Source organism: Anarhichas minor, unplaced genomic scaffold (genome assembly GCF_050575085.1).
Source record: "Anarhichas minor isolate MPS153535 unplaced genomic scaffold, ASM5057508v1 ptg000003l, whole genome shotgun sequence".
In the NCBI taxonomy this organism is placed as follows: domain Eukaryota; kingdom Metazoa; phylum Chordata; class Actinopteri; order Perciformes; family Anarhichadidae; genus Anarhichas; species Anarhichas minor.
The window spans coordinates 3,718,512-3,745,226 of NW_027466449.1; the positions used below are offsets into that span (position 1 = coordinate 3,718,512).

The 26,715-nt window shown below is 43.0% G+C and overlaps 1 protein-coding gene across 12 annotated transcripts in view; it reads right to left on the bottom strand.

The window, feature by feature from the left end:
* Positions 1-26,715, bottom strand: part of ubr4 (ubiquitin protein ligase E3 component n-recognin 4) — a 50,854-nt gene that overhangs the window by 5,467 nt on the left and 18,672 nt on the right. For 4 of the 12 annotated variants that reach the window (XM_076094232.1, XM_076094235.1, XM_076094231.1 and 1 more), the window contains 57 exons: positions 26,151-26,343; positions 25,318-25,551; positions 25,000-25,170; positions 24,696-24,878; positions 24,086-24,244; positions 23,678-23,830; positions 23,265-23,492; positions 22,922-23,079; positions 22,617-22,791; positions 21,755-21,956; positions 21,325-21,488; positions 20,621-20,837; positions 19,925-20,141; positions 19,234-19,266; positions 18,880-18,943; positions 18,631-18,765; positions 18,316-18,490; positions 18,001-18,132; positions 17,655-17,776; positions 17,363-17,474; positions 12,935-13,065; positions 12,293-12,470; positions 11,652-11,756; positions 11,140-11,277; positions 10,728-10,896; positions 10,292-10,496; positions 10,102-10,215; positions 9,612-9,845; positions 9,374-9,523; positions 9,062-9,289; positions 8,885-8,963; positions 8,545-8,787; positions 8,212-8,380; positions 7,907-8,051; positions 7,340-7,425; positions 7,149-7,236; positions 6,607-6,800; positions 6,273-6,512; positions 6,026-6,164; positions 5,755-5,880; positions 5,307-5,435; positions 4,870-5,219; positions 4,453-4,543; positions 4,184-4,268; positions 3,771-3,898; positions 3,528-3,657; positions 3,247-3,407; positions 2,914-3,023; positions 2,640-2,781; positions 2,288-2,369; positions 1,918-2,091; positions 1,678-1,799; positions 1,361-1,558; positions 1,133-1,213; positions 718-805; positions 406-533; positions 100-207 (listed from right to left, as the gene is read on the bottom strand). In XM_076094232.1, the coding sequence (XP_075950347.1) occupies positions 100-207; positions 406-533; positions 718-805; positions 1,133-1,213; positions 1,361-1,558; positions 1,678-1,799; positions 1,918-2,091; positions 2,288-2,369; positions 2,640-2,781; positions 2,914-3,023; positions 3,247-3,407; positions 3,528-3,657; positions 3,771-3,898; positions 4,184-4,268; positions 4,453-4,543; positions 4,870-5,219; positions 5,307-5,435; positions 5,755-5,880; positions 6,026-6,164; positions 6,273-6,512; positions 6,607-6,800; positions 7,149-7,236; positions 7,340-7,425; positions 7,907-8,051; positions 8,212-8,380; positions 8,545-8,787; positions 8,885-8,963; positions 9,062-9,289; positions 9,374-9,523; positions 9,612-9,845; positions 10,102-10,215; positions 10,292-10,496; positions 10,728-10,896; positions 11,140-11,277; positions 11,652-11,756; positions 12,293-12,470; positions 12,935-13,065; positions 17,363-17,474; positions 17,655-17,776; positions 18,001-18,132; positions 18,316-18,490; positions 18,631-18,765; positions 18,880-18,943; positions 19,234-19,266; positions 19,925-20,141; positions 20,621-20,837; positions 21,325-21,488; positions 21,755-21,956; positions 22,617-22,791; positions 22,922-23,079; positions 23,265-23,492; positions 23,678-23,830; positions 24,086-24,244; positions 24,696-24,878; positions 25,000-25,170; positions 25,318-25,551; positions 26,151-26,343 (8,695 nt within the window). The remainder of the gene's footprint in view (positions 1-99; positions 208-405; positions 534-717; positions 806-1,132; positions 1,214-1,360; positions 1,559-1,677; positions 1,800-1,917; positions 2,092-2,287; positions 2,370-2,639; positions 2,782-2,913; positions 3,024-3,246; positions 3,408-3,527; positions 3,658-3,770; positions 3,899-4,183; positions 4,269-4,452; positions 4,544-4,869; positions 5,220-5,306; positions 5,436-5,754; positions 5,881-6,025; positions 6,165-6,272; positions 6,513-6,606; positions 6,801-7,148; positions 7,237-7,339; positions 7,426-7,906; positions 8,052-8,211; positions 8,381-8,544; positions 8,788-8,884; positions 8,964-9,061; positions 9,290-9,373; positions 9,524-9,611; positions 9,846-10,101; positions 10,216-10,291; positions 10,497-10,727; positions 10,897-11,139; positions 11,278-11,651; positions 11,757-12,292; positions 12,471-12,934; positions 13,066-17,362; positions 17,475-17,654; positions 17,777-18,000; positions 18,133-18,315; positions 18,491-18,630; positions 18,766-18,879; positions 18,944-19,233; positions 19,267-19,924; positions 20,142-20,620; positions 20,838-21,324; positions 21,489-21,754; positions 21,957-22,616; positions 22,792-22,921; positions 23,080-23,264; positions 23,493-23,677; positions 23,831-24,085; positions 24,245-24,695; positions 24,879-24,999; positions 25,171-25,317; positions 25,552-26,150; positions 26,344-26,715) is intronic. The other 8 variants (XM_076094238.1, XM_076094236.1, XM_076094240.1 and 5 more) reach the window with 6 other exon arrangements.

The following is a 26,715-nucleotide window of genomic DNA, read 5'->3' on the forward strand; positions in this document are numbered from 1 at the left end:
GCAGTTTAAATTTGATTAACAAAATTGCACCGGAATCCCCCTCCTCCCCCACTGATCAGACTACACAACATAACAGTACAAAGTCACTGTAACACTCACCAGGTTCAGAGTTCCCAGCATGACGTTGAGTGTGTTCATTTCCGGTTTGACCAGCTGCTGCCTGTTGATCTTCACCTTTACACAATAACTGAACAACTTCAGCAAAACCTGTAAGAGAGACAGATGAACACGTGTTTTATGGGACTGCACAAGGGATTGCTGCGTTTCTCCTGCTGTCGGAAAAGACTTCCAAAAGTAAAACGAATTATATTCATACTTTATATTCGACAGTTGAAATTAAAAAACATATTTCAATATGCTTTAATTAAAGGTCAGAAAACAAATCTTTTATTGTAAAGGACTTACAGTGAGAAGATGTCTTCCTTGTTTAAAATCTTTGATTCCAGAGAGGCGGCTGAGCATACACTCCAGTCCTCCACACTGTGCCATGACTCCTGCCATCTTGTACACCTCCTCATCATCCTCCTCTTCATCTGTTGTATGGTGAGATAAAAACAATAATAATCCTCAATTGAGATGAGACATTAAGCATTCAATTTCTGCCCTTGTGATGGCAAAGAGCAGGTCCTTGAGGCTACTGGCTTACACACTGCTAAAACAGCATTAATATACACGATATCTAGGACAACAATAATGTACATTAATTGTAAATCTAACCTGTGGTCGAGTCCAGAGACTCTATGAACTCCTCAGTGGCATCTCCCAGCAGACCTCTCATTCGATAGATGATTCTCATTGGTTCACCCTTGGAGAGAAAAAGACAGCAAGCTCCATGACTAACAGTAAAGGTGTTATTACACAGCTATTAAGAGAGCTGTAAGCATTTAAAGTCTTTTACACATTTGAAGTTTGAAGCATTTGAAGTTTGAGCATCTTTAGCGTCTGTACTGGGATGCATTTCAAAGTAAAATGTGGCCACTAGAAAATGAGTTTAGTGCGATACAGATACAGACCAGACGGATGAAAGGAAAATTAACGTATCGTAGTAGTTAACGAGAGACGTGTGATGGACAAAAGTGGGGAAAAAACTGTTTCATTTCCAAAACAATGTCACACTCACGAGGACTCTTACCTCATTTGTAGGGCACCAGACCTTCTTGTAGACCTCGCCCACCGACAGATCCAAGCTAATGATTTTGTTGTTTACCAGAAGCTGAGGAAAACAGAGAGGCATCAAAGAAATGTCCTGCAACTAGTCCGCCATTAGATTTCAATGAGAAGCCATTGAGAATTGTATGAAAACAGGTATCACAACAATAAACATGTAGTGGATGGAGGTTTAATAAAATGCACATTCTACCTCCATGCCACTGTCGTCTTCGAGAAGCGCCACCAGGTCGCAGTCTTGGCAGATTTTGTTCTTGATGTCCCTCATTAGGGGGCCGATGCCGGGCTCATTGCTGCTGTAAGGGTTTCCTGGCATGCGGCCCTGCAGGAAGTCCTCCTGCTGAGGATCCTTTTCCAAGGTGACAAAGAACTCCGTCACCTCGTTCTCCTCCTAAACACAGAGGATGAAACGAAAGCGCCAGATGAAGACACATTCACGGCGACGCTGCATTTTATTCTGAAGGACTTTTCTAACTGAAATGCAGCGGGGTAAAGGTAAAGGGAACTCACCGGGTAGATGATGCTGCACAGTCTCTCAAAGATGAACACGGGTGTCCTGTAGTCATCCAGGTTGTACCGTTTTGCCGTCTCTATGCACACTGCCATGAAGGCTTTGGTTTCAGACTCAGTACCTACGAACAGCACAACAAGATTTACAATTTCTCCCCGACTGTGATCGGAGCAGTTGTTGGAACAAGTTGTGACATAATGTTAGATAATCGCGTCTGTTGAACTTGAATGGGTACAGACCTGTTGTCATGTCCTCCAGCATCTCCAGCAGCATGTCCTGAGTCTCATCGATGAGCTTGGTGCGCTGCACCACCAGTTTCCTCAGACACAAGTAGCCGTTCAGCACCGTGCCAACCAACCTACTTTTGAAATGCCGCTTAATGGACTCCACCTCCACGAAAGAAGAGAGCAATCCTGCAGTGGAACCCGACCGCATACGAATCATTTGAATATTCAAGAAAAGGCAAAAACATTCCAAAGCTAATCAGCGTGAAGTTAACTTGTGGTATAAAAATCATCTATCATTTATTCTAATGAGGTTGAAAGTCTCGTCTAAACCCTGCAGTACTCTGCGATTTCTAATTTCATGTTCAGACAAACTGAAACTGACCGGTCAAGCTCTTGAGGGCGTAGCCTTGCTGCAAGTCTGTGCTCAGTGTCGCCTCCTCCAGAGACAGCAGGTTGGCGATTTCCTGAACAGAGAATTGAAATTTCAATTGAAAAAGGTAAAGATCCAGTTTTATTTGCATCAAGTATGATTCAGACATATGGATACCTCTACTCTCATATATGATGAAAAGTATAGATATCAAGAAATTTTATTTATGTAATGAAAAGTACAAAAAGCACAACATAATTAAAGAAGTTTATTTCACTGCATGTAACTTTTTATATATTTAAGGAAACCAGTGGAACATACAGATATTACTATGTTTGAAGTTATTATAAATTCTAATTGTTACCTTCGTGATCAGGTTACCGATGTATGGCAGGACTCCACGGGCCGCCAGGTAAACCTTCCAGTGTGTCGGCTTGATCAACTTCTGGTACAGACCCAGGTACTCCACCGCACACTCTCCAGCTACGCTCAGCTCATCCAGATAACTGACACACACACACACACAGTAAGTCATTTGACACCAAAGTGCTCAAACCTACTTTGAGTTTTCACACCACCATTTCCTTCTCTTGATATTAGCTGAATATTTTAACAGTCTTTCTGTTGGAGGTTCGTACCTGGTGAGCAGATCCAGGACCTGTTGCTTGCGGCTGGGGATTGTGGTTAGGGCCTCCACAATAGTGCAAGCTGCCTGTCTGGCTGCCTGAGTGGCTGGTGTGAAGAGGACCTGCAACAAATACAACTTCAGTCAAAAATATGAATTTAACAAGTTTGTAAAATAACAAGCAATAAGACGCATCGCATTTTCTCAATTTTAAAGTGATTACCGACTCCTCATTGATATATGCACTTCTGACACTAATAACAACAACACGCAGAACACTAATATCACTTTCAACAAAACAGTATAAAAAAAAATAAATAAATAAAAAATAAAAAAAGGATTTTACCTGCCGCAGCCAGTTGTTGTGGCTCAGTTTGAGCAAGCGAGGGAAGAGGCCGTCACCTTTTCTGGACCTCATGAACTGCTTCCACTTCCAAACATACTTCTCCAACAGGTACTGCCTTCGCAACTCAGTTTTCGCCTGAGGCTTTGACAAACTCTCCTGACCTGTGGTTATCAGACAAACGTAACAGTGAAAAGCTTATCATCACGACATTACATTATTTCACTGAAAAACAATAAGAGAACCATCTCTATAATGTGTATTTGTTAAGACTCGGTGCTCACATCTGGCTGGGAGACACTTTTTCCAGGCCTCATAAGATGCTTTGGGGTCCTTCTTGAGCCAGAGTTGGGCCTGGGCATGGATTTCATTACTGTAGGGCCTGACTGTGGTCAGGGACTCAATAGCAGCATCCTATAACCAAACGCATACGTATACTGTTGTGTTAGGGAATGTGATACAAGCAAGTGGTAGCTGACAGACACTGCATCTGTAATATGATAATATAATAATATGATCATATTTACCTTGTTCTTCTTGCTAGTGGGAGCCGGGGGCTTGATCAGCTTTTGCAGGATTCTCAGGCACATGAGAGTGATGTTCTCCACCACGACAGGCGTCTTTATATTGACCGACATGAGGAACAGACTGAGGGCTAGCAGGAGAAAAATACAATGCCATTAAACAAAACACTATGACCAGTCATAACATAATTAAGGCTCCGATAGCTCAATGAATGTACAGGATGTATTATGATGCACCATATTGTTTGTTAACTAGACCAATGTCATACACAGAATTGCAACAATACACACAAGAAAGGAACTTAAGGAACTTAAGGCCGAATCTGAAAAAGGCATAAGAAACTCCCCATGTAACTAGTCCCCACAGGCTGATACTCAAACTGTTGGAGTGGATGAGTTTAGGAAATCAGGCTTACCACAACGCAATCGTAACTCCCAGCATCCTCCCTCTTTTGAAATAGAGTCCGTCAGCAGCAGCATTTCATACTGCAGATTACTAACCTGTTGAAAACACAAAGACACCTTCATATCAAAATGTGAAATTCTTCAACAAAGTTAAACCAGTAAATTCACGAGCTCTGCTGTTTAAATAAAAATGTGATTATTTTGACAGAATCCCAATGCTTCCGTCACAATTTCTTGCGATCCCAGTAGGACGTGTAAGAGGACGTGTAAGAGGACGTACCAGGTCAGGGTTGGCCCAGTGGCCTTTGAGGGCAGCTGACACCTTGACAATGATGAGGTCGTTCATCTGTTGGGTGGCCTCTGGATGATCTCTGAAGCAAGATAATATGGGAGGAAACAAGAGAGAGTGATATTTAATTAACACTGCAATACACTGTACACATACAGTTAAATGTAAAAAGCAAAGAATTAATGTACAGTGTATGCTCTCATTCCAACACCTTTCTGAGCATTAGAACCTGAAGTTATGCTTATAACAAATGTTCCTTTTGGGAAACGTCTGTTAAGGACACTGATAATGAGACTTCCCTAAAGGCTACAAACGACCCTGTAGTGGCGTGCTACGCTTTAGCCACTGAGTTCAACTTTTGGAAATGTATCAACTTTTAGTTAACCACAAGATGGGGGAGGGACAAACCTGGTGAGGAGACAGACCACTTGGCGCACCTCCTCCCTCATGGCCGCTGTACCGCGCCGCAGGTTGTACTCAAACAGTTCACGGATGAGACCCTGGAGGACCAGGATCTGCCGGAGAGCTGGGTTAGTGGCCAGCGCGCGAAGCAGTGTGATACAGTGACCCGTGACAGCTGAGGCACAGCCGTAGCACTTGTTTGAGGAGGTGTGTCCGCAGCCCAGCACGGAGAGAGCGCGGTACTGACTGGCGGTGAAGGTGGGCTGGTGGCTGCTGCTGCTGCGGGATGACTTGGTGGCAGCCTCTCTCTGCTGCAGATCATACTCCAGCAGCTCTTTTCGTGATGCAAGCACTTTCTGGAACAACAAGAGAGGCCAGTGTTATGTGAGAGCAGGGAACAAATGCAGTTACGAGGAGAATTAACTACTTTTTTCCTCTCTAACCTGTATAATCTTGGACAGTTCATCAAATGAAGTCTTGCAGTCTCCGCTGTATTCTTGAGCCAGCTGCTGAATGTATCTGTTCACATTAGCAGAGGACGCACCAAGTCCTGCACCCGCTCCGCTGTCATCCTGAGGGCAACACAGGAAAAGAGAACATTACAGCACAAAAAACAGGCTTCAATCAACATTTCCTAAGTACACAAGTCTACAAAAATACTGTTACTACTACGATGAGCTGAGGTTCTGCTAAAGGGATTAATGAAAAGGACATGAAGTATTACTGCCAGCCCAATACTGTTTGTCAGCTGCAATCAAAGTCTTTCAGTAGAAATTGTGCACCGCATTCATTTCAGTTAACAGCAAATATGATCAGAGAGGCCACCTTCACATTACTCATGCCTTAATTTCGACTCATAAAATGACTGTTCAGGCTGTTCTTGTGTCTGACCTGTGGTTTCTCTGGTGCGGCCTCGTTGACTTTAGACAGGAGGCTCTCCAACTGGGGCCGGTGGCCCATCAGCTGGTGGTAGACCCGGTCCGCTTTGTCCAGCAGGGTGTTGATATTGGTCACAGCCTGCAGGAAAATAATAGATCAAAGATTAAGAGATGCAGAAGTGTAGAATAGCGCATAGTGATGCAGATCTACTTCCTCAGCAAAAAATAAGGACAAAAACTTAAGATTTGCTATGCAAGCAGATTTTTTTGAAATGGCTGCTTACCTTTTTCCTGTCCTCCTCATTCTCAATGGGATCCACAGCACAGCAAGGTTTGGCATATAGCATGAAGTCAAATCTGGCATATTTGCAGAAGCCACAGGCATTGCACAGGAAGGGGTCTTTTTCATCGTAGTTGATAGACCTAATAGACGACAGCCACCAATTACAAATACAATCAACTTCAAAGTCTCCAATCATTTCCACACTTTCCTCAATTTTTTCCGACCTGCAGAGGAAACGTGCTGCTCACCTGCACTTGTGGCACTGATACACGTTCTCACCGCAGTTGCCACACACCCCGGGGTTGGCCGGCACAGAGGCACTGCAGCGTGGGCACTGCAGCGTCTCAGTGGAGGCCTGGTAGTTCTCGTAAAAATCGGAGAACTCGATCATCAGGTTGGAGGCGACGATGGGTAAAGGAAGGTCGATCTTCACCTCGGTTTGCCCCGGGGTCAGCTGAACTTTTTTAGCTTTGTGCCAACGAGCAGGCCTAGAAACAGAGTCAAGTTGAAAGCTTTTACTTCATGCGGTCAAGTGAGAGTGAAACTGTGGCAAAGCGGCTGCTAACTAAACTTCGAACGTACTTGTTCTTCAGCTCCACAATAGCCTGTACAGTCCTGTTGTTGTAGTAGAGGTTGATGGTGCGGACCATTTTTGTGCGTTTGAGGTCACCGATCTTCACTGTGACTTTGCTGATGGTGTGGCTGCCAATGAGCTTGACAACCTGCTGTGTGGTGGTGTAACGGGTGTCCACTTTGATCGATGAAAGTTTGATGTTCTGGAGGACAAACACGAGACAATGTTTGAAACAATAGTAGACTGTGACAAAGCACGGTCTTATGGCGAGTACTCTCGTGACTTGTCCTCGTTCTGTCTGCATATTTGTAGTTCGCCATGGTTTGTTTATAAATAATAGTAGTGTAGATATACATGTAAGCATCTTAAGCCTGTCACACCGTGTGTTAGCTGTTGAATTACAAATCCAAAACAAACCATAGTTAAACTGATTGTAACCAATGCAACCGTACAAATATGTAAAACTCGCGCTGGAAATGTATCAGCTAAACATCTCGTGTACTTTTTGGCAGGAGGTCGTGTCTATTTAGTGAAGTTGTGTTGCACATACTGATAAGGGAACTTCTGGATTGTTGCACACTAAGCAGGGGTCACTCTCCAGAAAGAATCCATCAAACTCCACTAAACCAGACAGAGTGCTGCAGGAGAAAACATCAAATCATTACATTCGTATGCAAGTGATGTCCACTGCTTGAAATTGCATTCTCCTTGTGATGACATCGCGTGTTTGTGTTGACCTACTTGTAGATGTTGGAGTTGGGGTGATTCGTCAGGATGTGGTTCTGTGCCCTCAGGATCTCCACAGCTTTCTGGGAATACTCCTTCAGCTGGAACAAAAAAACAAAAACATTTCAAACTATTTTACACACTTTGCAGCATTCTCATTGCCATATCTATGTTTTGCTGAATGATAAATAGGCTTAGGTATCGAGGATAAGAACTCTGAGCGATACATAATGGACACAGTCTAACTCTTAACCCAAAGATTCATTAAGAATCATTAATCATGAAAAGTCTCGACATTCCCATGTCAAATTATTGTATTTTAAGCAAGACAGCCCAGATACATTAAAGCATAGCCAAACAATGTTCTGTCAAATGCATAAAACAATTATTGGGACAAATATGAAGAGACTACACAGCCATGCAAGGACTCAAATCCTGCATAAGGCTCACAAATCTCATTGTCGGGCAAAATTACAAACATCAAGAGATATAGTTCCAAAGTCAGAGTTTATGATCTGAATTCATGACATTAACTTTATGAAAAATTAGTACAGCCATAACTTGTGAGGGCTTCAAACGGACCTTTTTCTCTGTTTGAGGGGTTTTGAGTGAGAAGTATCCAAGAAGGTCGACAAACTGGGCAGCTTTGCGGCCATACGCAGGCAGCTCGGGCCAGATGGCCCAAGTCAGTTCCAGCAGCAGCTCCTGCTGAGATTTACTGGAGTTCCTACAGAGAGATTCACACGTCAATTTCACCATTAAGTAATGTATTTATGCTTTCCTTCGTGGGTGCTATAACTCAATGCTGTCTTGTGTAAACTAGGCTCGCTTTGGGTTTGGGACAACATTTTCTATCTATGTCTCAATGTGTTGGGTATCTTTAGTACCTGTAGATATGAAGTGCCAAGCAGTGGGCTTGCCAGCGCACAGCAGATGAGTTTGACTCCAGCAGGAAGCAACGCAAGAACTGGATCAGTGTCTCCTTGTCTGCAAACTTGTTAAGCTGACTGACCAACGCCATACACAGCTGATCCTCCTGGCTGCCAACTCCATCACCTGTGGTCAGTCCGAAAAGAAACAGTTAAGATCTAGCACTTACTATCCATGATATCCAAATATACTGTGCAGGTTCATTGGGTGGTGAAGCATATTCCAGCATTTAATGCGTGTTAAACACGAAGAACTAGAATGAAGTTTGAGAAAGAGTGTCGTTGCCTCACCCTCTTTGTCTTTCTCTTTGTCCTCTTTTTTGCTCTTTTTACTGGAGGACTTGCTCTGAGAGGACTGAGAAGCTCCTGCCTGTCCAGCACTACCGGAGCCTCCTCCCGAGAATGATGAAGAGGAGGAGGAAGAGTTGGCCAGCACCTTACTGCCACACAGGGCACAGGAGAGCAGTTGCAAAAGTACTGGGGAAACTCCCTCATCCACTAGGAAGCTGACCTGGAGCAGGAAGTACAACACAGCTGGACAGAGGAGAGAAACAGATCAAAAACGATGTAAAACCTACGACTAAGCCTCGAAGGTTTGTTTCCAGTCAAAAGATGATCTGACATAACTTACAGTCATCCTTCATGCAGAACTTCTGCCAGTTGATTGTCCTCTGAGTGGCAATTTCAGCACAAGCTTTCAGATGTTCCATCTGCACCAAGAGAAGCAAGTTACACACAGAAAGTTAAATCAAATCTCCATCCTCTGTACGAGTAGTCTTAATGACGTTGATGTTCAGAGGACACTCACCAGATTGATGAGTGTGTCATACTGTAGAGCTGAGCCAGATGTGGCAGTGACCACACCAGCTCGGAGGAAGATGCCCTGCTCCTCCAGGAGCTTCTTGATGCTGCGCACGTGGGAGTCAAGAGTGTGCAGATCCCGCAGCTGACGATATTTTTCCTTTGAGCCGCAGATGAACAACAGCAGCTTTCTGACCTGTCTCCTGACGAACGGTGTCTGCTGAATCATCAGATACTGAGGAGAAAAGGGAGACAGAATTAAGGGGTTGTAGACAGAGGTTGAAAAGGAAAATCAAGTAAATAATTCATGAACCCTTACCTCAGACAGATAGTAGAACCAGGAATGGTCAAAGACAGGAGGTGGGATACGTGGGTTGGTGTCAGCAATCTTCTTGATCTGATACGGCAGCCGGAGCACCATTTCAGTCAATAGCTGGGAGTAGGCTTCAAACACATCCGCAGCGTGTCCCTAATGGTGGGAGCAACAGAGTCAGCACACTGTAATACTCCTTTTGCAAAAATAACTTTCTCCAGTTGTACAGATAAAGATCCATTACCTTGACATATTGGCGCAGGAAGAACGGGCTCATGTCTGGAGGAGAGGAGGCTGTGTGTGGGCGGAGGAGCTGGCTGGTGGTCGCAGGCTCTTCTTCGCCCTGTTGGCTCTTCCAGAACTCCAGGAGCGATTTGAGCACGTGGAGACAGTAGTCGATAGCACCGAGGCTGAGCAAGGCAGTCGCTGTGGCGTTGGAAATGAGCGAGGAAGACTGGAAGAGAGAAAGAGGGTGCACCTACCATGTAGTACAATATACACGCAACTTAGTTTTGAGGTAAAAAGCTGTCCATTTAGAAATTCATTCAGATAGAAAATGATAAGTGAGATATAGAAGTACCTTCTATGGGTACTGTGAGGTGGCTTTGAACTAACTTTGGTGTTCTACTTGTTTTAACACATTTTAATAAAGTGCCTCCTACATTTTCTTTTTAATGTATTACTGTATTTCAATATTTCAATAGACATTTAACTGATAGCCTTTCGTGAAATACCTCAGAGGAGGATTTGGAGCCAGACTTGGTCCGAGACATGAAGACGCTGAGCAGTCTCATGATGACCAGGTGAACTTCGTTGATGGCGCTGCGCTCATTCTTCTTAGAAACGTCCTGCAGAGGAATAACATGGATTAAGTAAAACAAAAGACACACTAAGTCAGAGTCATCACAGGGAGACCGTGATTACCTTCTTGTGCATGCAAAGCTCAGCAATGAGCTGTGACAGGAGGTCATCCAAGGCCCCCTTATCCTTTTCATCCTCGCCATCGAGGTCAGAGGTCAACATGAGGATAACCTGCATGTAAGGGATGGCTTGGACTCCACCGACATTATGGAGCTGGGAGAGGTGCTGAAGCAAGCGCTCCAGGAGCATTAGACGAACCATGTGTAGCCTAAAATAAAAGAAAAAACATTTTTAACACAATATGGTATTTTTTTATGATGAAAAACTGCTTCCTAAAAGAAAACGTATTTCCAATTCTCTTTCCTCCCCATGGTCATGGTGGCGGACATGGAGGGAAGAGAGCTGGGGTCTTAACAGGCAGATGTTTGTTGTCAGCAGAGCTTAAACTTCAGCCTTTGGACTTGATATAAACTCATACTTGGCATCGGGGATGTCTGACCTGTTGCTTGTGTGGATGTCTCCCTCGGTCTCTCCCTCTCCCTCTGAGCCCTCGCCTTCCTGCTGGGCTGTGGTGGTGCTGATGGCTCCGGTGCTGGAGCTCACACTGCCTGGACCCGCAGGGTGGCCCTCCACTGTTGTGTCCCCATATGCACTGCTGCGTCCTGACACTGTACACACACACATTCATGAACTGCAACTAAGCAAACTGGAAACATGGTAATGTATACAATAAGTGTTACGTTTTTTATGCTTTGAAATGAAAAAGCAATATGTGCTTCTTAAAATGACACCTCAAAATGATAAATGCAGGTTAATGAGTAGCATCATATATACATGTATAACATTCTTAATATCAAGATGGCACACAAAAAATTGTATATCGCATTTGATATCGTTCTGAAATCACCCACCACTGTGCTCCCCCGCTACAGAGTCGATTGCAGAGCCTCCGCTCTCTGAGCCCACACTGCCGCCATGCTCCGCTGGGGAGGTCCGCAGCGTGGAGCCGTCAGTGGCCGCTGTGCTGCCCTCATCGTCTGATGCCGGGGCTGAAATCATAGCAATAAATGTAACAGTCAATATACCGCAGTCATCTGGCCGGGATAGATGAATATAGTTTGACTTGTGCACCAACAATGTGTGAAGCATGCAGGACATTCAATGCACATCAAACTGCCATTAATGTTTTTTCGTGAGGATAAACAACTGTTTGAATTCTAAAATAGTGAACTAAGACTACAACATGTGCCACACATTAGATCATCAGTCTCAAGATGGAATAGTATCAATGGTCACAAAACACACACACACCGTACGATTTTGGAAAATGTTATGAAAAAAGAGATTTTGAAATTGACTAGCCACTGTGACCTTGCAGATATAAAAACCTAGCTTCCTGCTGATCACACACTTGTTTTTTTACCTGATGCGGTGGTGTCTGAAAGGGTGCCAGCATCCAGTGAAGAGGAGCTTGGGGCCTGGCCAGACAGGCCAAGGCTCTGAAGGCCAAGGGCACTGCTGCTACTGCCTACAAATGTGAAAAGATATGTACTACGTTATATATACTACATTAGCAGCGCAAAGATATTGATCTCCTGAAGTGATGCTTCACCTGATAAAGATTTGGTCAACCATTTGATGTAAACAATGACCCAATGCCAAAATTGGTTGATTTATAAGGGTGAAACACTACACTTTGCAGAGTAGAAAATTCGGGTGATTCATGTTCATGACAATAAGGTGGACTATTGTGTTTTTTATTCAGTTGTGGGAGCGTTTCAATACCTGCAAGTTTCACTTTTGTGACAAGTGTTAGAGCTATAGTAATGGTTATTCTTTTGCTAAAATGTGTTAATTGTGTTGGTGGTATGAACTCACACAATCCCTATTAACTGCTCAGTGCTTCTCTGTTGTCCTTTAGCCAGATTTTTAGGTTCAAACAACTTGTTTCTGGACAGTTGAGAAGTCTTTCATCACAGACAGGGAGAGTGTCTAAATGTCGAGTGGGACTCCCAGGCTCGGTTACCACAGACTGATCGCTTCATTTCTTTTCTGGCAACTTACCTTGTTGATCCTGCTGAAGGCTGAGCGCAATGGCCAGCTCTACCATAGTTTCATCGTCTGCATCGGGAGGGATGTCCAGCATGGGGGGGAAACCTTCGGCTCCAGCCAGCAGAGCCTCCAGAGGAGATGGATTTCCATTGTTGAGATTCTCTGCCGTCTCTAGGACCATGGACTCTGACTGAAGACACAGAAAAACAAAAAGTGTTTTTTTATTTCTTTAACACGCATTTCTATTACAATCAGTGGCTGCTCCGTTTCTCTTTGGGGGGCGAGTTCATCAGTGGTCTTTATGACGCTCAAACAAGTTATACTTTGAAAAAAGGAAACAATTCATGTTAGATATCATTGACAGCTGAACACAACCGTGATGTTACTATGTGACATACGGTCAGTCAATATTTACTGTATTATGGTTTGTGTTTGAGAAATCAAACATAACTAAACCGTGTTTATTATCTGGTTCATCATGACTGACTAAAAACAGGATCATTCTGATCAGGTATATTATCTTATACATCAAATGATTAATTGTTTTTGAGTGAGGGGTGCAGAGGATTGCTCGACCAGCGCCAGTTTCCTCTTACAATGTTAACGAGTGATGTCAGATATAACCCACAGACCCAATTGGCCCTGTTTGCTTACCACCATCTCGAAGTCGCCATGGTCCACTTCATTCTGCTCCTGACTCTCCTGTCTGCCCTCTTCTCCTCCGGTCAGCACGGATGACTGCATTTTGTCATCTGCATCGTCGTCATCATCATCATCCTTGTCTCCTGATGAAGGAAATCAACCAACAAGTTTAACAGAACTGGATCAACTTGTGAGTCTCAACAGAGGTTTTAATTATTGGTTTAGACCAGGGGTGCCCACACTTTTTCGACTTGCGAGCTACTTTTAAAATGACCAAGTCAAAATGATCTATTAAATCTATCTATTAAAAATGCTGAATACCTGAGGACCTGCTGGAGACTGAGCGTCGCGTTCAGCCTAAAACTACCACCGAGGAGGAGATGGAGGTATTTAACTATTATCCACCAAATAATTCAGTTCAGAACAGTTTTAAGGTCTTAAATCCATCAATTGCCTAAATCCCAAACTCAGGTGCAGGTGAGATTTGGGTGTGGCTATAATTACCACAGTACACGGGATGCAACATATTAGCATTTGAATATGCAAACATAGACAGCGTAACAATGTTAAAAGGATCATTTGTGGAGTTACTTGCAACAGCTTAAACTTTTGTTGTGACTTGTTGTATGTATGATTTAAAATATCTGCGAAGCAATAGACAAAATTATTTTTTTTAATATATAGTGTTGTATCATTACTGCTAATGGGTCATAATGTGTGGAGTTTTGTGAAAACTGTGCCATGGAAAACATGGTGAACGCTGGACTAGAAAATAGTGAATTCATAAAAGGAGACATTATCTGCCCTTGAGAATAGAATAGAATAGAATAGAATGCTGGATGGGACTGGAACACAGCAGAGTTCTCGAATAAATTTGAATGTTGAGGTGTCATGTTGTGGATGAAGCCGGGTGCTCCACAGAGGACAGCTGGGCAGCTCTGAGGTAAGCCACAGGCAAAACCACTCGTCAAAATTTCTAGTAAAGTATTTTATTTTATTGGTCAGGCTTCCTGGGGGGCTCCCTGTTGACGTGAAGGTCCATCATCTGGCAAATTGGCAGATGAACTTGCAAGCTTTTCAACCTCACTTCAGGCTTCTGGTGTGTCCGATGTAGGCTGCTGTGGTGAGATACTGGCACCAAACTCCTGTCGTGTAAACCAGCAGCATATCTGACCTGTAACTTTGGATTCAGAATAGACTTTGACTGCTACCACTTTTCATAATTTGGCTCAGGATGTTTGATGCCACTATAATAATTTAAGGATTACCAAATCCCTCCTTGAATATCAAATTGTTAGCATTGATTATTTACTGAGAGTTAGGTACAGTAAAACGTAGAGAGCTTTGCTTGTAGGAGGGATATTTTTAAATATAGTATTTATAATCATACAGTTGTAAAATAATTAACTAACTGTGTAAAATGCTGGGATTTACTCTAACCTCCTACATTAGGACAGTGTTTTTATGCTCTCATTCTCTCACTCTTTGTACATTCTCTCACTGGTTTCTATGGATCATCGTTATATCTGGACGCTGGTCGTGCCTCTAACGTAGTTGTGACATATGCAAGAGTAATTTCCCTGGTTGCCCTGATCGTGACAGTGAGCGTGATCTGTCGGGGAGAGACAGTCACGTATCTCCTGAGTGAGAGTCCTGCACAGTGACATGTCACTGTGTTGGGCTGCTGTTTCAGTAGTATCAAAAGGGGATGGCCAGTCTTCAAATCATGTGCCAACATGCGTTAGCGGTACTTCCGGTGTCCGATGTACGATGATGGGGTAATATACTCTCACCAAACTCCTGTCGTGTAAACCAGTAGCATATCTGACCTGTAACATTGGATTCAGAATAGATTTTGTCTGTTAGCACTTTTCGTAATTTGGCTTAGTATGTTTGGTGCCACGATAATAATTTAAGGATTACCAAATCCCTCCTGGAATATCAAATTGTTAACTCTCAGTAAATAATCAATGTTAAGTACAGTAAAACTTAGAGAGCTTTGCTTATAGGAGGGATATTTTGAAATAAAGTAGTTGGAAAATAACTAACTATGTCAAATGTTGGCATTTACTCTAACCTCCTACATTAGGACAGTGTCTTTATGCTATCATTCACTAACAGGTTATGGATCATATTTATATCTGGCACTGGTCATTGGCCACTGCTGCAGTTGTGGCACATGCATCAAGAGATTCCATGGCTGCTTGTTCCGATGCTGACAGTGAGCGTTTGAGCTGTCGGGGAGAGGCAGTTCTTACATCCTGCATGGTTCGCTGTGTTGGTCAACAGGCTGCTGTCAGTGTCAATAGTGGGCGGTCAGTCTTCTTCCTCAAGTATGTCATGTGTTAGCCTGTTTGAGGGTACTACCGGTGTCCGATATAGGATGATGGGGTAATATACTCTCACCAAACTCCTGTCGTGTAAACCAGTAGCATATCTGACCTGTAACATTGGATTCAGAATAGATTTTGTCCGTTAGCACTTTTCGTAATTTGGCTTAGTATGTTTGGTGCCACGATAATAATTTAAGGATTACCAAATCCCTCCTTGAATATCAAATTGTTAGCATTGATTATTTACTGAGAGTTAAGTACAGTACAACTTAGAGAGCTTTGCTTAGAGGAGTGATATTTTGAAATATAGTATTTATAATCATACAGTTGTAAATTAATTAACTATGTAAAGTTTGGGGATTTACTCTAACCTCCTACATTGGGACAGTCTTGTTATGCTCTCATTCACTCACTCATCTCTCTGACTCTCTGGCTCCTACTCTATCAGCTGACAGTGGGCGATTTCGCCACGGCCTCCCTCAGCCAATCATATATTTCCCGTCAAACTTTAAAGACCTGTTCTCTTCTGTGCAGTCAGCTGTCATTTCAGTACAAACCGATGTGACCCTCCTCCCCATTCATCATCACATCCGGTGCTCAAGGTTTCTTCCACTGAGGGCAGTCCCACTCAAATATGCCATCATCTAGATCTTCAGCCTGCCCCTACTGCCCCTACTGTCTTCAACAACTCCACCAGTGTCGACTCTCCAAAATTTTTACTTTACTTTGCACAATTTAATAAATGTATTTGTTCACTGTAAATTAAGTTTCTCCTGATTTAACAACCTGTGTCTCCCTGTATAAGTGTCTCAATTATCTCCCGGTGGCTTCAGTTCTCCTATTTATTATGTATTTTGTGATGTATGTTATGTTATTTCAAACTAATTTGCAATCATAAGAAGCGTGGTCTTTGTTGGTGAAATGTTTCTTATATACAAAGAACAATTACTTATCGTAAAACTCCAAAAATATAGTAGAGTAAAATCTTTTAGGTGTGTTTTATAGAAACTACAGGTCTGATGAGGAAAGTGGGAACAGGTGTGTAAGTGGGAAGGGATGTCATGTGACCAGGACTGGCAGGTCTGGGGAGTGAGCAGGGGCTGGAGAGAAGGGCAGAGAGCCAGGACAGGCAAAACCACCAACCCACTACAAAGTCTCTGCCCTCCCTCGAACTTCTCAGACAGTTTAAGCCAGGGGTGCCCACACTTTTTCGGCTTGCGAGCTACTTTTAAAATGACCACGTCCAAATGATCTACCTACATTAAAAATGCTGAATATCTGCGTACCTTGCATAACTGCATGAACCCTTATGGCACAATACAATTCTGTACATTTTTGGTCATTACCTTACTCTGATGACTTGCACTGAATGGAATTGGCGAGAGTTGCATAATCCGGACAGTAGCTGCTGGTAGCCCGCCTCAAGCAGACTTCAAATGATCATCAGTCATGGTGGAACGGTGTGGACTTAATGTTCTTCATGTGGGAAAAGGCTGACTCACATAAATGAGTAGAGCCGAATAATGCAGTCAAAAAGGTATCACATTTCCTCATGTTTGGGTACTTTTCCTCTGTGAGAAAACTGTCCATGAGCTCTGGACTTCAGATGAATGTCAGCTTGCAGTGTCAAAATCTCATCCTCCACTCCAGACGAGTTCAGCTGAAACAGCGTTGCAATTTTTGATGCGAGTAAATCAACCTCAATATCTTCCCGAAATGTGCAGCACATAAGTGTAGCAACTGGCTCGAGTAAAGCAAAGTCTCGAAAGCGTTTGTCAAACTCTGACAGACACTTGTCAATCTGCTCTGTGTAGCACGCATTGTCAAGTTACGCACACGCCTTCCGTTGAGTCTCCAGCTCTGACGCGAGGTTTTGGAAGTTTCCCAAATCATGGACCAGTCGATCGCGATCGACGTATTGGGCACCCCTGGTTTAGACAATCAGTTGGTTTTACGTACACAAAGCATGCATGGAATGCGTATGCTGAAAACCTTTTAAAAGTGTAATTGTCCTAATGCCTTTTAAGACCAACTCATAAGTTTTAATACCCAAGTAACATACAGTATACAAACAGAGGGTTTGTATGAAAATCGTGTGAAAACTTACCCATCGGTGTGTTGGAGCGTGGGGGAGATGGAAGGGTCACATGTCGCCGTTTGTTTCTTGGTCGAAGCACTCTGATCAGAGCCTGCTTACATGCAAAGCTCACAGCTGTGTCCTGAAATGAGATGAAATTCAGAACGGTTCCCTAAAGACAGTCTGTCTGTACTGCTCTTAAATACAGTAGTACATGTAACAGTTCCTATCCTAACTGCAAATTATAGTAAGTGATTTCCTGTTTCCTGGTACATACATGACATTTGAACTGCCTCGTGATCAATATAAGTACTATACTTACTGTGCACAGTAACATTTGCATGTAGATTTTGGAGGCTACATTGATGTAATCCAGTTCACATGTGCAGTATGCATGGATGATGTCCACCAAGGCATTGACTGTTGCCTCCACATGAGTTAGGCCTTAGTTAGAGGAACAGAAGAACAATCACACACTCAGAGCCTCGTTTTAAATCAGGTGGGCAGTACCAAAATCTAATTATCACTTATAGACCGTATACAAATGTAAATGTTCTACATAACATGAAAATGTGAGTGGACAATGTAATTTCCAAGATCACATTAGATATTAAGATTACCTATATATATTTTTTATACCGAGTCATTGTCCCAAAGTTTGAACTTACCAGGCAGACAAGCTGGAGCAAGAAAGGCGTTCTTTGGTTTTAGGGAATGGAGCTTCCAGAAGTTATTCATCAGCTGGGTGATAAAATTACAGCTTTCACCATCCACATGTTTTTGCCCATCGTCCGTCATTTCTTGGTTAAGGAGAGAAGAACGTGAATGAGTTTTAATTGAGACCTTTAGGTTATTTAGCTGCAGCTGTTAATCATGACCTCATGATAACAGAAAGGGTAATTATGTAACCATATAAATACTTTACACAAATTGCTATTCCCTAGCCTTGGGCGACATTCGTCACCAGCAGAATAGCCTCTTACCAGAGTCATGGTGTAGTGACTTAGTTTCTGTGAAATGCACCAGGTTGTTGGGTCTCATGATTGCAATGGAGCGGGCTGTGATCACGAGTCTCTGGAAGACATCGGGGTCGAGGTCCCTCCCCTCACGGCTGCAGCTGTTCAGACACTGCACTGCGTTACTCAGCAGGGACTGGTCCTGATGAGAGGGAGGCAGAGTTGTTAGTATGTGTTGTATTCTTCACAAGTAACTGCTCTGAAATGTATACATTTAATAGATTAACTGTTGATAAATGTTGAGATTTTGGTCTAGTCTGACACATCGGATGATATTTTTACCTTGTGGGTGTGGTAGGCGGTTCGACTGGTGTGCAGGCTGGCAAGAAGTCCCTTGGTCTGCTGCTGCACACCTGAAGGGGTCGGCATGGACAGGAGTAGAGTGGCCAACTCCAGCGCTGCAGCCTTATTCTTCTCCTACAGAGGTAAAGACATGCAGTCAACAGTGCTCCCTGAAGATGAGGATTTTTCATTCAAGTGTGTTATTACTTTTAAAAGGCTACAAAGAAAAAAATATCTTCATCGGTTTACCTTTTCACTGGAGGAACCTACTGCAAAGCAGCTCTCCAATGCCTCAAGGGAGCTGACTACCAACCTGGAATTAAGAAAGAAGATCAACACCGCTCCAACTGCAGATTTAGCCTTAAATCAGCCAATTAAAAAAAAAAAAAAGCAAATCTGAACCTGGTGCAGTCTGTGCTGATCTAAATGCCAAAACAATGCTGGGTGCAAGAATAAATGTTGTCAAGAAAAATAAAAAAACATTTAGTTGTTGTACAAGTGTGGAGATGGTGCATGGCATGTTCACAGTCTCAGGCATGGACACACAAAGTAGCACACGTGCACAAAACCATACAAACAAGCAGAGAAAAGGCAGTTACTAACCGGTCCAAGGTTGATAAGGACTCAGTTTCACAACTTTTTATTGTATTTTTGGGAGCAAAAGAAAAAAAGAACAAAAAAAAAGTGTGAGGATCACAGAAAGAAACAAGTGAAGTCAAATGATTCATTGAACAAAAGAGAAGCATGCAAGAAAAGATGACATCACGATAGCCATGCACTAAATCCTCTTCAGAGAACCCGACCCCCCCATTGTTAAAACTACACAGCTGGACACATGAAGGGTAACGATATGCTAGAAGTGGGCGATATGGATAAAATCTATCACATCTATCACAATATTTAAACATGTATATTTACAACATCTATTAGCATTATGATCATTTCATGCAAAACCAATTGAGAAACTGTTTATAGATAAAACAACCACAGGAATGTTTGGCTAATCTAACAAAATAATACCGTAACTTAGGACACTTAAACAAATCGTAAAAAAACAATACTGCTTATTGATTTGCCCACAGGTATTAAAAGGATAAACGTATTAACAGTACGGCAACATCTGACGCTGTAGATAAAAGGTTTCACATATAATTGACATAAACTAGATCACTCAAAAGTCAAAGAAACGCTATCTCATCAGATCACGAGTGTGGCTAACTGGACTACATGTGATTGAGAAGTGTAAAAGCCAACTTGTGTTTGACGTCATGAAACCCAAGTGGAAAGCTCATACCTCTCCAGCACGGTGCCGCTGGTGGTGGTCGGGGTGGCTATGTCTCCGTCAGCGGTGCCGTTGCCCTGGTTGAGGTTGGGACTGCAGACATTGTTAACCGGCGCGGAGGAGAAGTCCTCCGGTGGATCCTCAGGCCAGCCAAACTGCTCCTTGGTTTTACCGTAGATCTTGATTGAATCAAGCATGGTGACTCCGGCTGGGTCAACAGATGCTCCAACTTTAAGAGCAGGAAGAGGAAACTGCATCAGAAAATGGTTTCTAAACAGTCTGCAGCAAATTCTATGTGATCCAAGTTAACGAAGCTGCTCAGAACTAAATAAATATTCTCACACCCACCATGTTTAGTTGGAGGTTAGCTATTGTAATAAATGCATGAGGCTCATTAATTATCTAGTTGTTCTGCAAGTTCAGAGAGAGATTGGTCCCTTGGGACCGACTCACAAAAGATATTAATATTAATATTACAGCGCAAACACGCCCATAAAGTGCAATTTGCCCCTTTTTTTGCATCCGATTGGAATTATCCATGTGGCAAAGTATAAATGTTTGCACCAAGAGCAATAGCATCAGTGGGCTAAAGGCACAGTATGCGGTGCTTTTAGCATTAGTAATAAGTTATAAACATGAATGGATAGTGGTGAGGTTATCGGCAACAAGTAGCCAGATGGAATCATCATCGCCCATTCTTGCTCTTACTAAAGATGGACAGCTTCTTGTCCGCCTGCAGGGCCTCCTCTCTGGTGAAGGGGAAGTCAAACCACCGGGCTCTCGTCAGGTTTATCTGCATGGTGCGGCCAAAGACCTCCACATAGGAAGCAGCCCTCTCCATGGCTTGGGTGCCCACCTGCACCCGCATGCCCGTCATCACCATTGAGCTGTTATTGTTGACCGCTTCCACAGTGAATCCCCCAGGCTAGGAGAAAACAACCAGAATCACAACATTTGTTGTGGTTTACGCAATTTATCCAATAGTAAAACAGTACAACTACAGTATAAACAGTGTAAACGGCTTCAGGCTGTTTTAGCAAAAAAAGCTCCATTTAGTCTGGATGCATAATAATGCTTAAGTACTCAGCGTCACAGCACGTTAAATTGCACAGCGGTGGGCAAAAGATACTAAAGCTATATACAGTACAAGTGAGGACTTTTGAACCTATACTCGAATGATTTAAGTGAGCCCATTAACACCAGTACATACAATATGTTGTTAAGACAGCACAGTGTGCAAAATGTTGGTACAACCCTTTTGACGACTACTATCTATTTTTTGCTTTTACAGTAAAAAGCCATAAAACAAACGCATGCTTGCCGGACAGTATTCATCCATTCCATAAGAAAGAAAGCCCAGCAGTCTCTTGCAGCTTTTCTAACAGAGAATAATTCTATTAAAATGTCCCTACCTTTGTGTTGGCCACATACATCCCAGTGGAGTTGAGCCTGTGTTTGATCTGCTGTCCATTGTAGACCTGCAGCAAGTCATTACCACCAAACTCCACCTCCGTCAGCTGTTGGTTGTGTTCAAAGAAGTCCACTGGGAAAGTCACCTGACTGGAGGTCCGAGTGGCTGAAAGTAAAATCCTTGCATTACAATATGAACATTTTGCAAGGCACACAGCATATGCTGAGTAAGTAAGCATTTTCTGTCACAATCCCTCACTTTTCAGTTTCTGAGTGAGCGCTACTGGTTCACTGAGAACGCTCCTGAGAAGCTACTAAATGTGTTTACAGAATTCTTTATGAAAATTAAGGTATTTTGGCAAAAGCAGCTATTGTCTAAGTGTGATGCTCAGAGCTCAGGCTGTTTTTTCATGCATGTTGCCCTTTACTCACTAGTGGCAGCGGCTTTGCGCTTGCGGACCGGCTTCATGATACTGATGCCACAGCTAGGCTGCAGTGAGGGCTGGAGCCAGTAAGACGTGTTGTCCACGTTGGCCATGTAGATCCGCAGGCTTCCGTCCTCACAGAGAAGAATCATGGTCGTACGCTGCTGCTCATTGCTGGCAGTGTGTCGGATAGCTACCATATCTTGAATCTGGGGAAAAGATTAAATTATTAATGTTAACCATAAGAAATGACGATAAAACCGAATGGGCGACACTTTTGATAAAACATGTAAATGATTTAGCAATTACTGCTACAATTTCTAGCTTAATTATCATATTTCGTAAGTTTAACTAATTCCCTTCAATGTATGTTGTGGTATTAGATAGTATGTAGTATACGTTTAAGTCTTTATCATAATGAACTAAAGCTTTCAATATAGGTCTATTCATACTTGCGTACACAGACTTGCTCGCGGATAGGGGATACATTGATTTGCGCACTGCACTCTCTGCGTATGCAGATGAGTTCTACATCTGTGCACTAGAAAACCAGATGGTGACCACTTTGGTGGTCATCTTTGTTATATTTTGCTGAATTACAAGAAAAGGTCAAAACGAACAAGAGATCAGCGCAGTTGTAGTGAGTTCACGCCCCTTTTAGCATTTTCCATTTTATAGACCATTTCACAGTTGATACCGCATCTAAAATGTGTCCCAGTTTATTTCCTGTTGCAGTGTATGTGAATGACATCAGCTGACAGGAAGTAAACATGGACCCAAGCCTAGCAATGCAATTCTATATGTCGCTGTTTCTGATAGAAGAGGAGAGCTAGTGGCTCTTCCACGTCAGTACAGTAAGGGGCCCTTACCTTAGCTTTTGCCGGCAGTGTTTTAATCTCTTGGATGAGGAAGGTGTCTGGCTTGATCATGATGACAAGCGGTATGCCAGTTGTCTGCTGCACGCAGCACACCAAGCCTGGGTGGTTCATGACCTCAGACCACTGGCACAGAGCAGGCGATACCTTACTGCTGCTGCCATTCGACCTAAAGACGGCGGGAGGACCAGCGAGATGGAGACATGGTTAGCTCGTCCAGGTACTCATTACATTTGCAAGACCCAGTGCAGTGGCAGGTGCAAGCGAAGGAACCGTATATGGTGTGGAAGAAGCGTTACCCTTTGACATTGATGGTGAAGAGCTTCTGCACTTCGCTGGTGCTGCGGCTTACTGTGGCAGCGAAGGACTTTCCCTGGCTGTAGCTGAAGAAAAGCATCTGAAGCACATGGGAGTAGTACACAGACACGCCACCGCCGGCTACCTGCCCGTTGCTATCCTGGAGTCACACGGAGAGAATTTGTGTTAACATGTAATCAATGAAATCTTCCAAAAGATGAGAGCAGGAATGCACTTGTAGGGCTTGCGATTGTGTTCATATTTTTAAACAAACAATTATACATTTTACGACTTCGCACATTTTCGTGGGATTAACTCCACTGCATAAGTTTACATCCTGCTTACCTTTAAGTCTTCGTGGTTTATCTCCAATACATTGGTGACATAGAAAGGGCCATGTTGGGCACTGCTGGATTCGTCCATGAGCTGGGTGTACATGTAACCTGCTGAAGACATGATGACGATGATGTTCTTCCCCTCTTCGTTGAACAGGAAGGTAGCATCGCGGATCTTGGAACTTGGGAGCAGGAAGTAGTACATGGGACTCAAAGCATCCACTGATAAGTCATAAATCTGTTTGGCAAGGGAGACAAATAAAAGAAGTATTATTAAGTGTTTTTTTACCCTGCAAAACGCAGAATAATCAAAGTCACATGATTAGAGTGTCTTCCCAAATCAATGGATAATTTCAATCAGATCACCAGTAATAATCAATACTCTAAAGTTACGTACAAAGAGTCTATTCTCTTAATACTTACTTTGACGAAGTCAGCAGTGATGATTGCAAGTTCAGTCTGCGAGCCTGGTAACCAAATAGCTTTGATGATGAAGTTGCCAGTTGCCAGTTGAGGGTGCAACACCAGATGGTCTGACACTGAGCCAGTGCTGCTGAAAGTCAGTACATGGCAGTCCTTGGGAAAAAAAAATGAAAGAACGACACAAAAATAACAGTCAAATACCAAATTCCTTAATAGCAGCAATTCATTAAAAAAGTACTTCTAAAGCTACTTGGCTAACATTAGCATGAACAGCTACTCTGAATTCTATCATGATTATGATTTAGGGTAACTAAAGACAGCAAAATGCAGACATTGTTATCTCTATGGGATCAGAAAACACACACAAAACAGAACAATCTTAAACTGAGAAGAAACTGGCTTTCTGACCTTGAGGCCGCACACAGCCAGGTAATCTTCATTACACGGGTTTCCTGTGAGACTGAGGACAGTGAACGGGACTGGAGCAGAGGCCAGACGGGTCAGTGTTAGCTTCCTCTTGCTCGAGTCGGCCTGTTTCAGGAGAGTGGACAACTGCAGAACTGTTATCTGTGAAGAGGGAGAGAGAGAAAAGCGTCATCTGGTGTTCAAACAAAAAAGGAAATGCAGACTGCTGATGACCGATAGGGCAATTATAACGTGGAAAAAAACAATAGAAAATAAGCTTTATGTTAAATGTATTATTTATATTCATATTAAAATCTATCCAATGACAATAATAGTATGTTGACAGCAACACAGTTTTTAAAGTGTGGAATGATTGGACGATTAAAAGGTCAATGTCTGCCTTCATTTTAAAAGTATTTGCAACCGTCCGGCATTACTGCAGCTTTGTTTGGTAGCGGTGCTCCGTTAACAGGTAACTCAACTCCGGTATAACAAAAATCAACTGTGGATTTCAAAGCAAGTTCTAAAGAAGATTGTCCACTCAAGCTTTTTGTTATTATTGTATAATAATATAATTATCACAGGATTCAGCTGACTGGTTTATGAAGCTTACTTTTCCCTTTTCATGGCTGACTGCAAGGTGCTGGCGGCGGCCATGGGGGGACGACAGGACACACATGGCAACACGACGCAACACATGTGCACTTATGAGCTGGCGTATAGTTTGTCCCTGGTCACCACTGTAGTTCATCCTCACGTTCTCAAAAGCCCCTTCCTGAGAGCCCAGCGTGGGCACCTGAGGAAGAGCACAGGAATTTACATACAATGTAGTTTATGATGGGATTTACAGAAAGGATCCAGATTTAAGGAACAAAGGGCTTTTTCCTAACAACTCCAAATTAAACAGGTCTTCGTACCATTAATTGGTCAGTCATCTCCACAGCTTTGTCCTGAGTATGCAGTTCATTGAGTGCTTGCTGAGCCCTGCTGCTGCTTCCCACTGCTGACGCCTGCTGGAAGTTGGTCTGGATGGCTTCCATGAGAAACATGAGCATCTCTAGTATGACTGCCGCTGTGGACGATCCCATCTGTAGTGGAGAAAGAGAGCCAAAAGCTTGAGATCTAAAATAAATGGACAACAACTGCATTTTGTTGCGCAATTGAAGTCATTTGAGTCTTGAGCAAACAATAAGACACGTGACGGACAGACACACTGAAATTGTATTTTCTCTCACCACTTGTGTTACCAACTCTTCCTGGCAGCCCTCAATGCTCTTGCACACACTGCTCTTCTTAGGTCTGTCTTCGTCTCCAGGTTTGCCATCACAGATGGTGACCTTGCCCTTGTCCGAGGGCGAGGCGCTCTGGTGGCGGATAGCACTGTCGGGCATACGCAGCTCACTCTGGAACGCAGACGACTCTTTCAGGGTGGAGCCCATGCCGCTGCTGGGGCTGCGTTTCACCAAGGCCTGTGGATGGTACAACACAAAGTGGAGCAGTGAGAATAGCAACATTGTTGATATGTGCATGCGTATACAACTGGCAGCACATCAAATACAATAAGACACAATAGATATTTTTGTTTAGCTTCTCTACAATTAGGATAACCTGCTTTTGTGTTCACTTTGCTAGCTCCTCCACATCGTGGAGTATATTCTTAGTCAAAAGGAAGGTCAGAGTGGGTTGGAGGCTTACTGAACAGCCTTCAAAAGGTAAACAAAATCATGGATTCAAAAGGACTCCATGATATTCCTGAAGCAATTATTAACTGTATCAATATTTGGAATTAGCTGCATGCCGATTTCATATACCTTCACTTTGTTACCTCCTTGAACAAAACTAATTTTAGCCATTGTAATAACAAGATTGACACAAAGACAAAGAAAACATTGCTAACTAACATCACATGCACATTAATTGTTTTAAGATTAACTAGGAAAGCTGGCCTTTTCATTGATAATATGATTTATCTCTCCTTCTGGCCACAGGTGTAGGCTAGCTATGACACTGAACAAATGAAATGACTGGATGAAAGTCGATGGGGGAATGACTTGCAAGCCAAAGTTACCGCTGTTGTTCTCTTCCCATGATGACCTGAGGTATTCGGTCTCACCTGGCAGCTGCCATCCTCTTTGGCACCGCAGTCACAGAAGAAAGAGCCATATTTGGCATAGGAGATCTCATGGTCTTTGTGACAGACCTTGGCACACACTGTGCACACACCTACCCCATCCACCATCTTACAGGTGTGGCAGTGGTACCTGCAGAATGAAAGGGACAAGACTCTAGATTTCTACATAAAGGCATTTTAACTCACGACCATCTGCATCTGATTTATGTATGTGCATAACGGAAACAAACAAATAAAACAAAGTGTTAAGAAATTACAACGAAGCAGTTTAATCAGTACTAAGTGAACTTCACTAGTTGGCTTCACTATAAGCAACCGATTATTATACAACTTTTACGATTCATGTAAATCTATTGTATGTAGGATCTTCAATAACCCTCTGTATTCTGGGTTATTAAAGGATTCATGTTCAATCTGTTTTCAGGTGTGACAGCCTTGTAGTTTGTAGAGCGTCCCATGACCTGCTGAAACCCCTTTAACTTGATCAGGACTTAAAGAACCA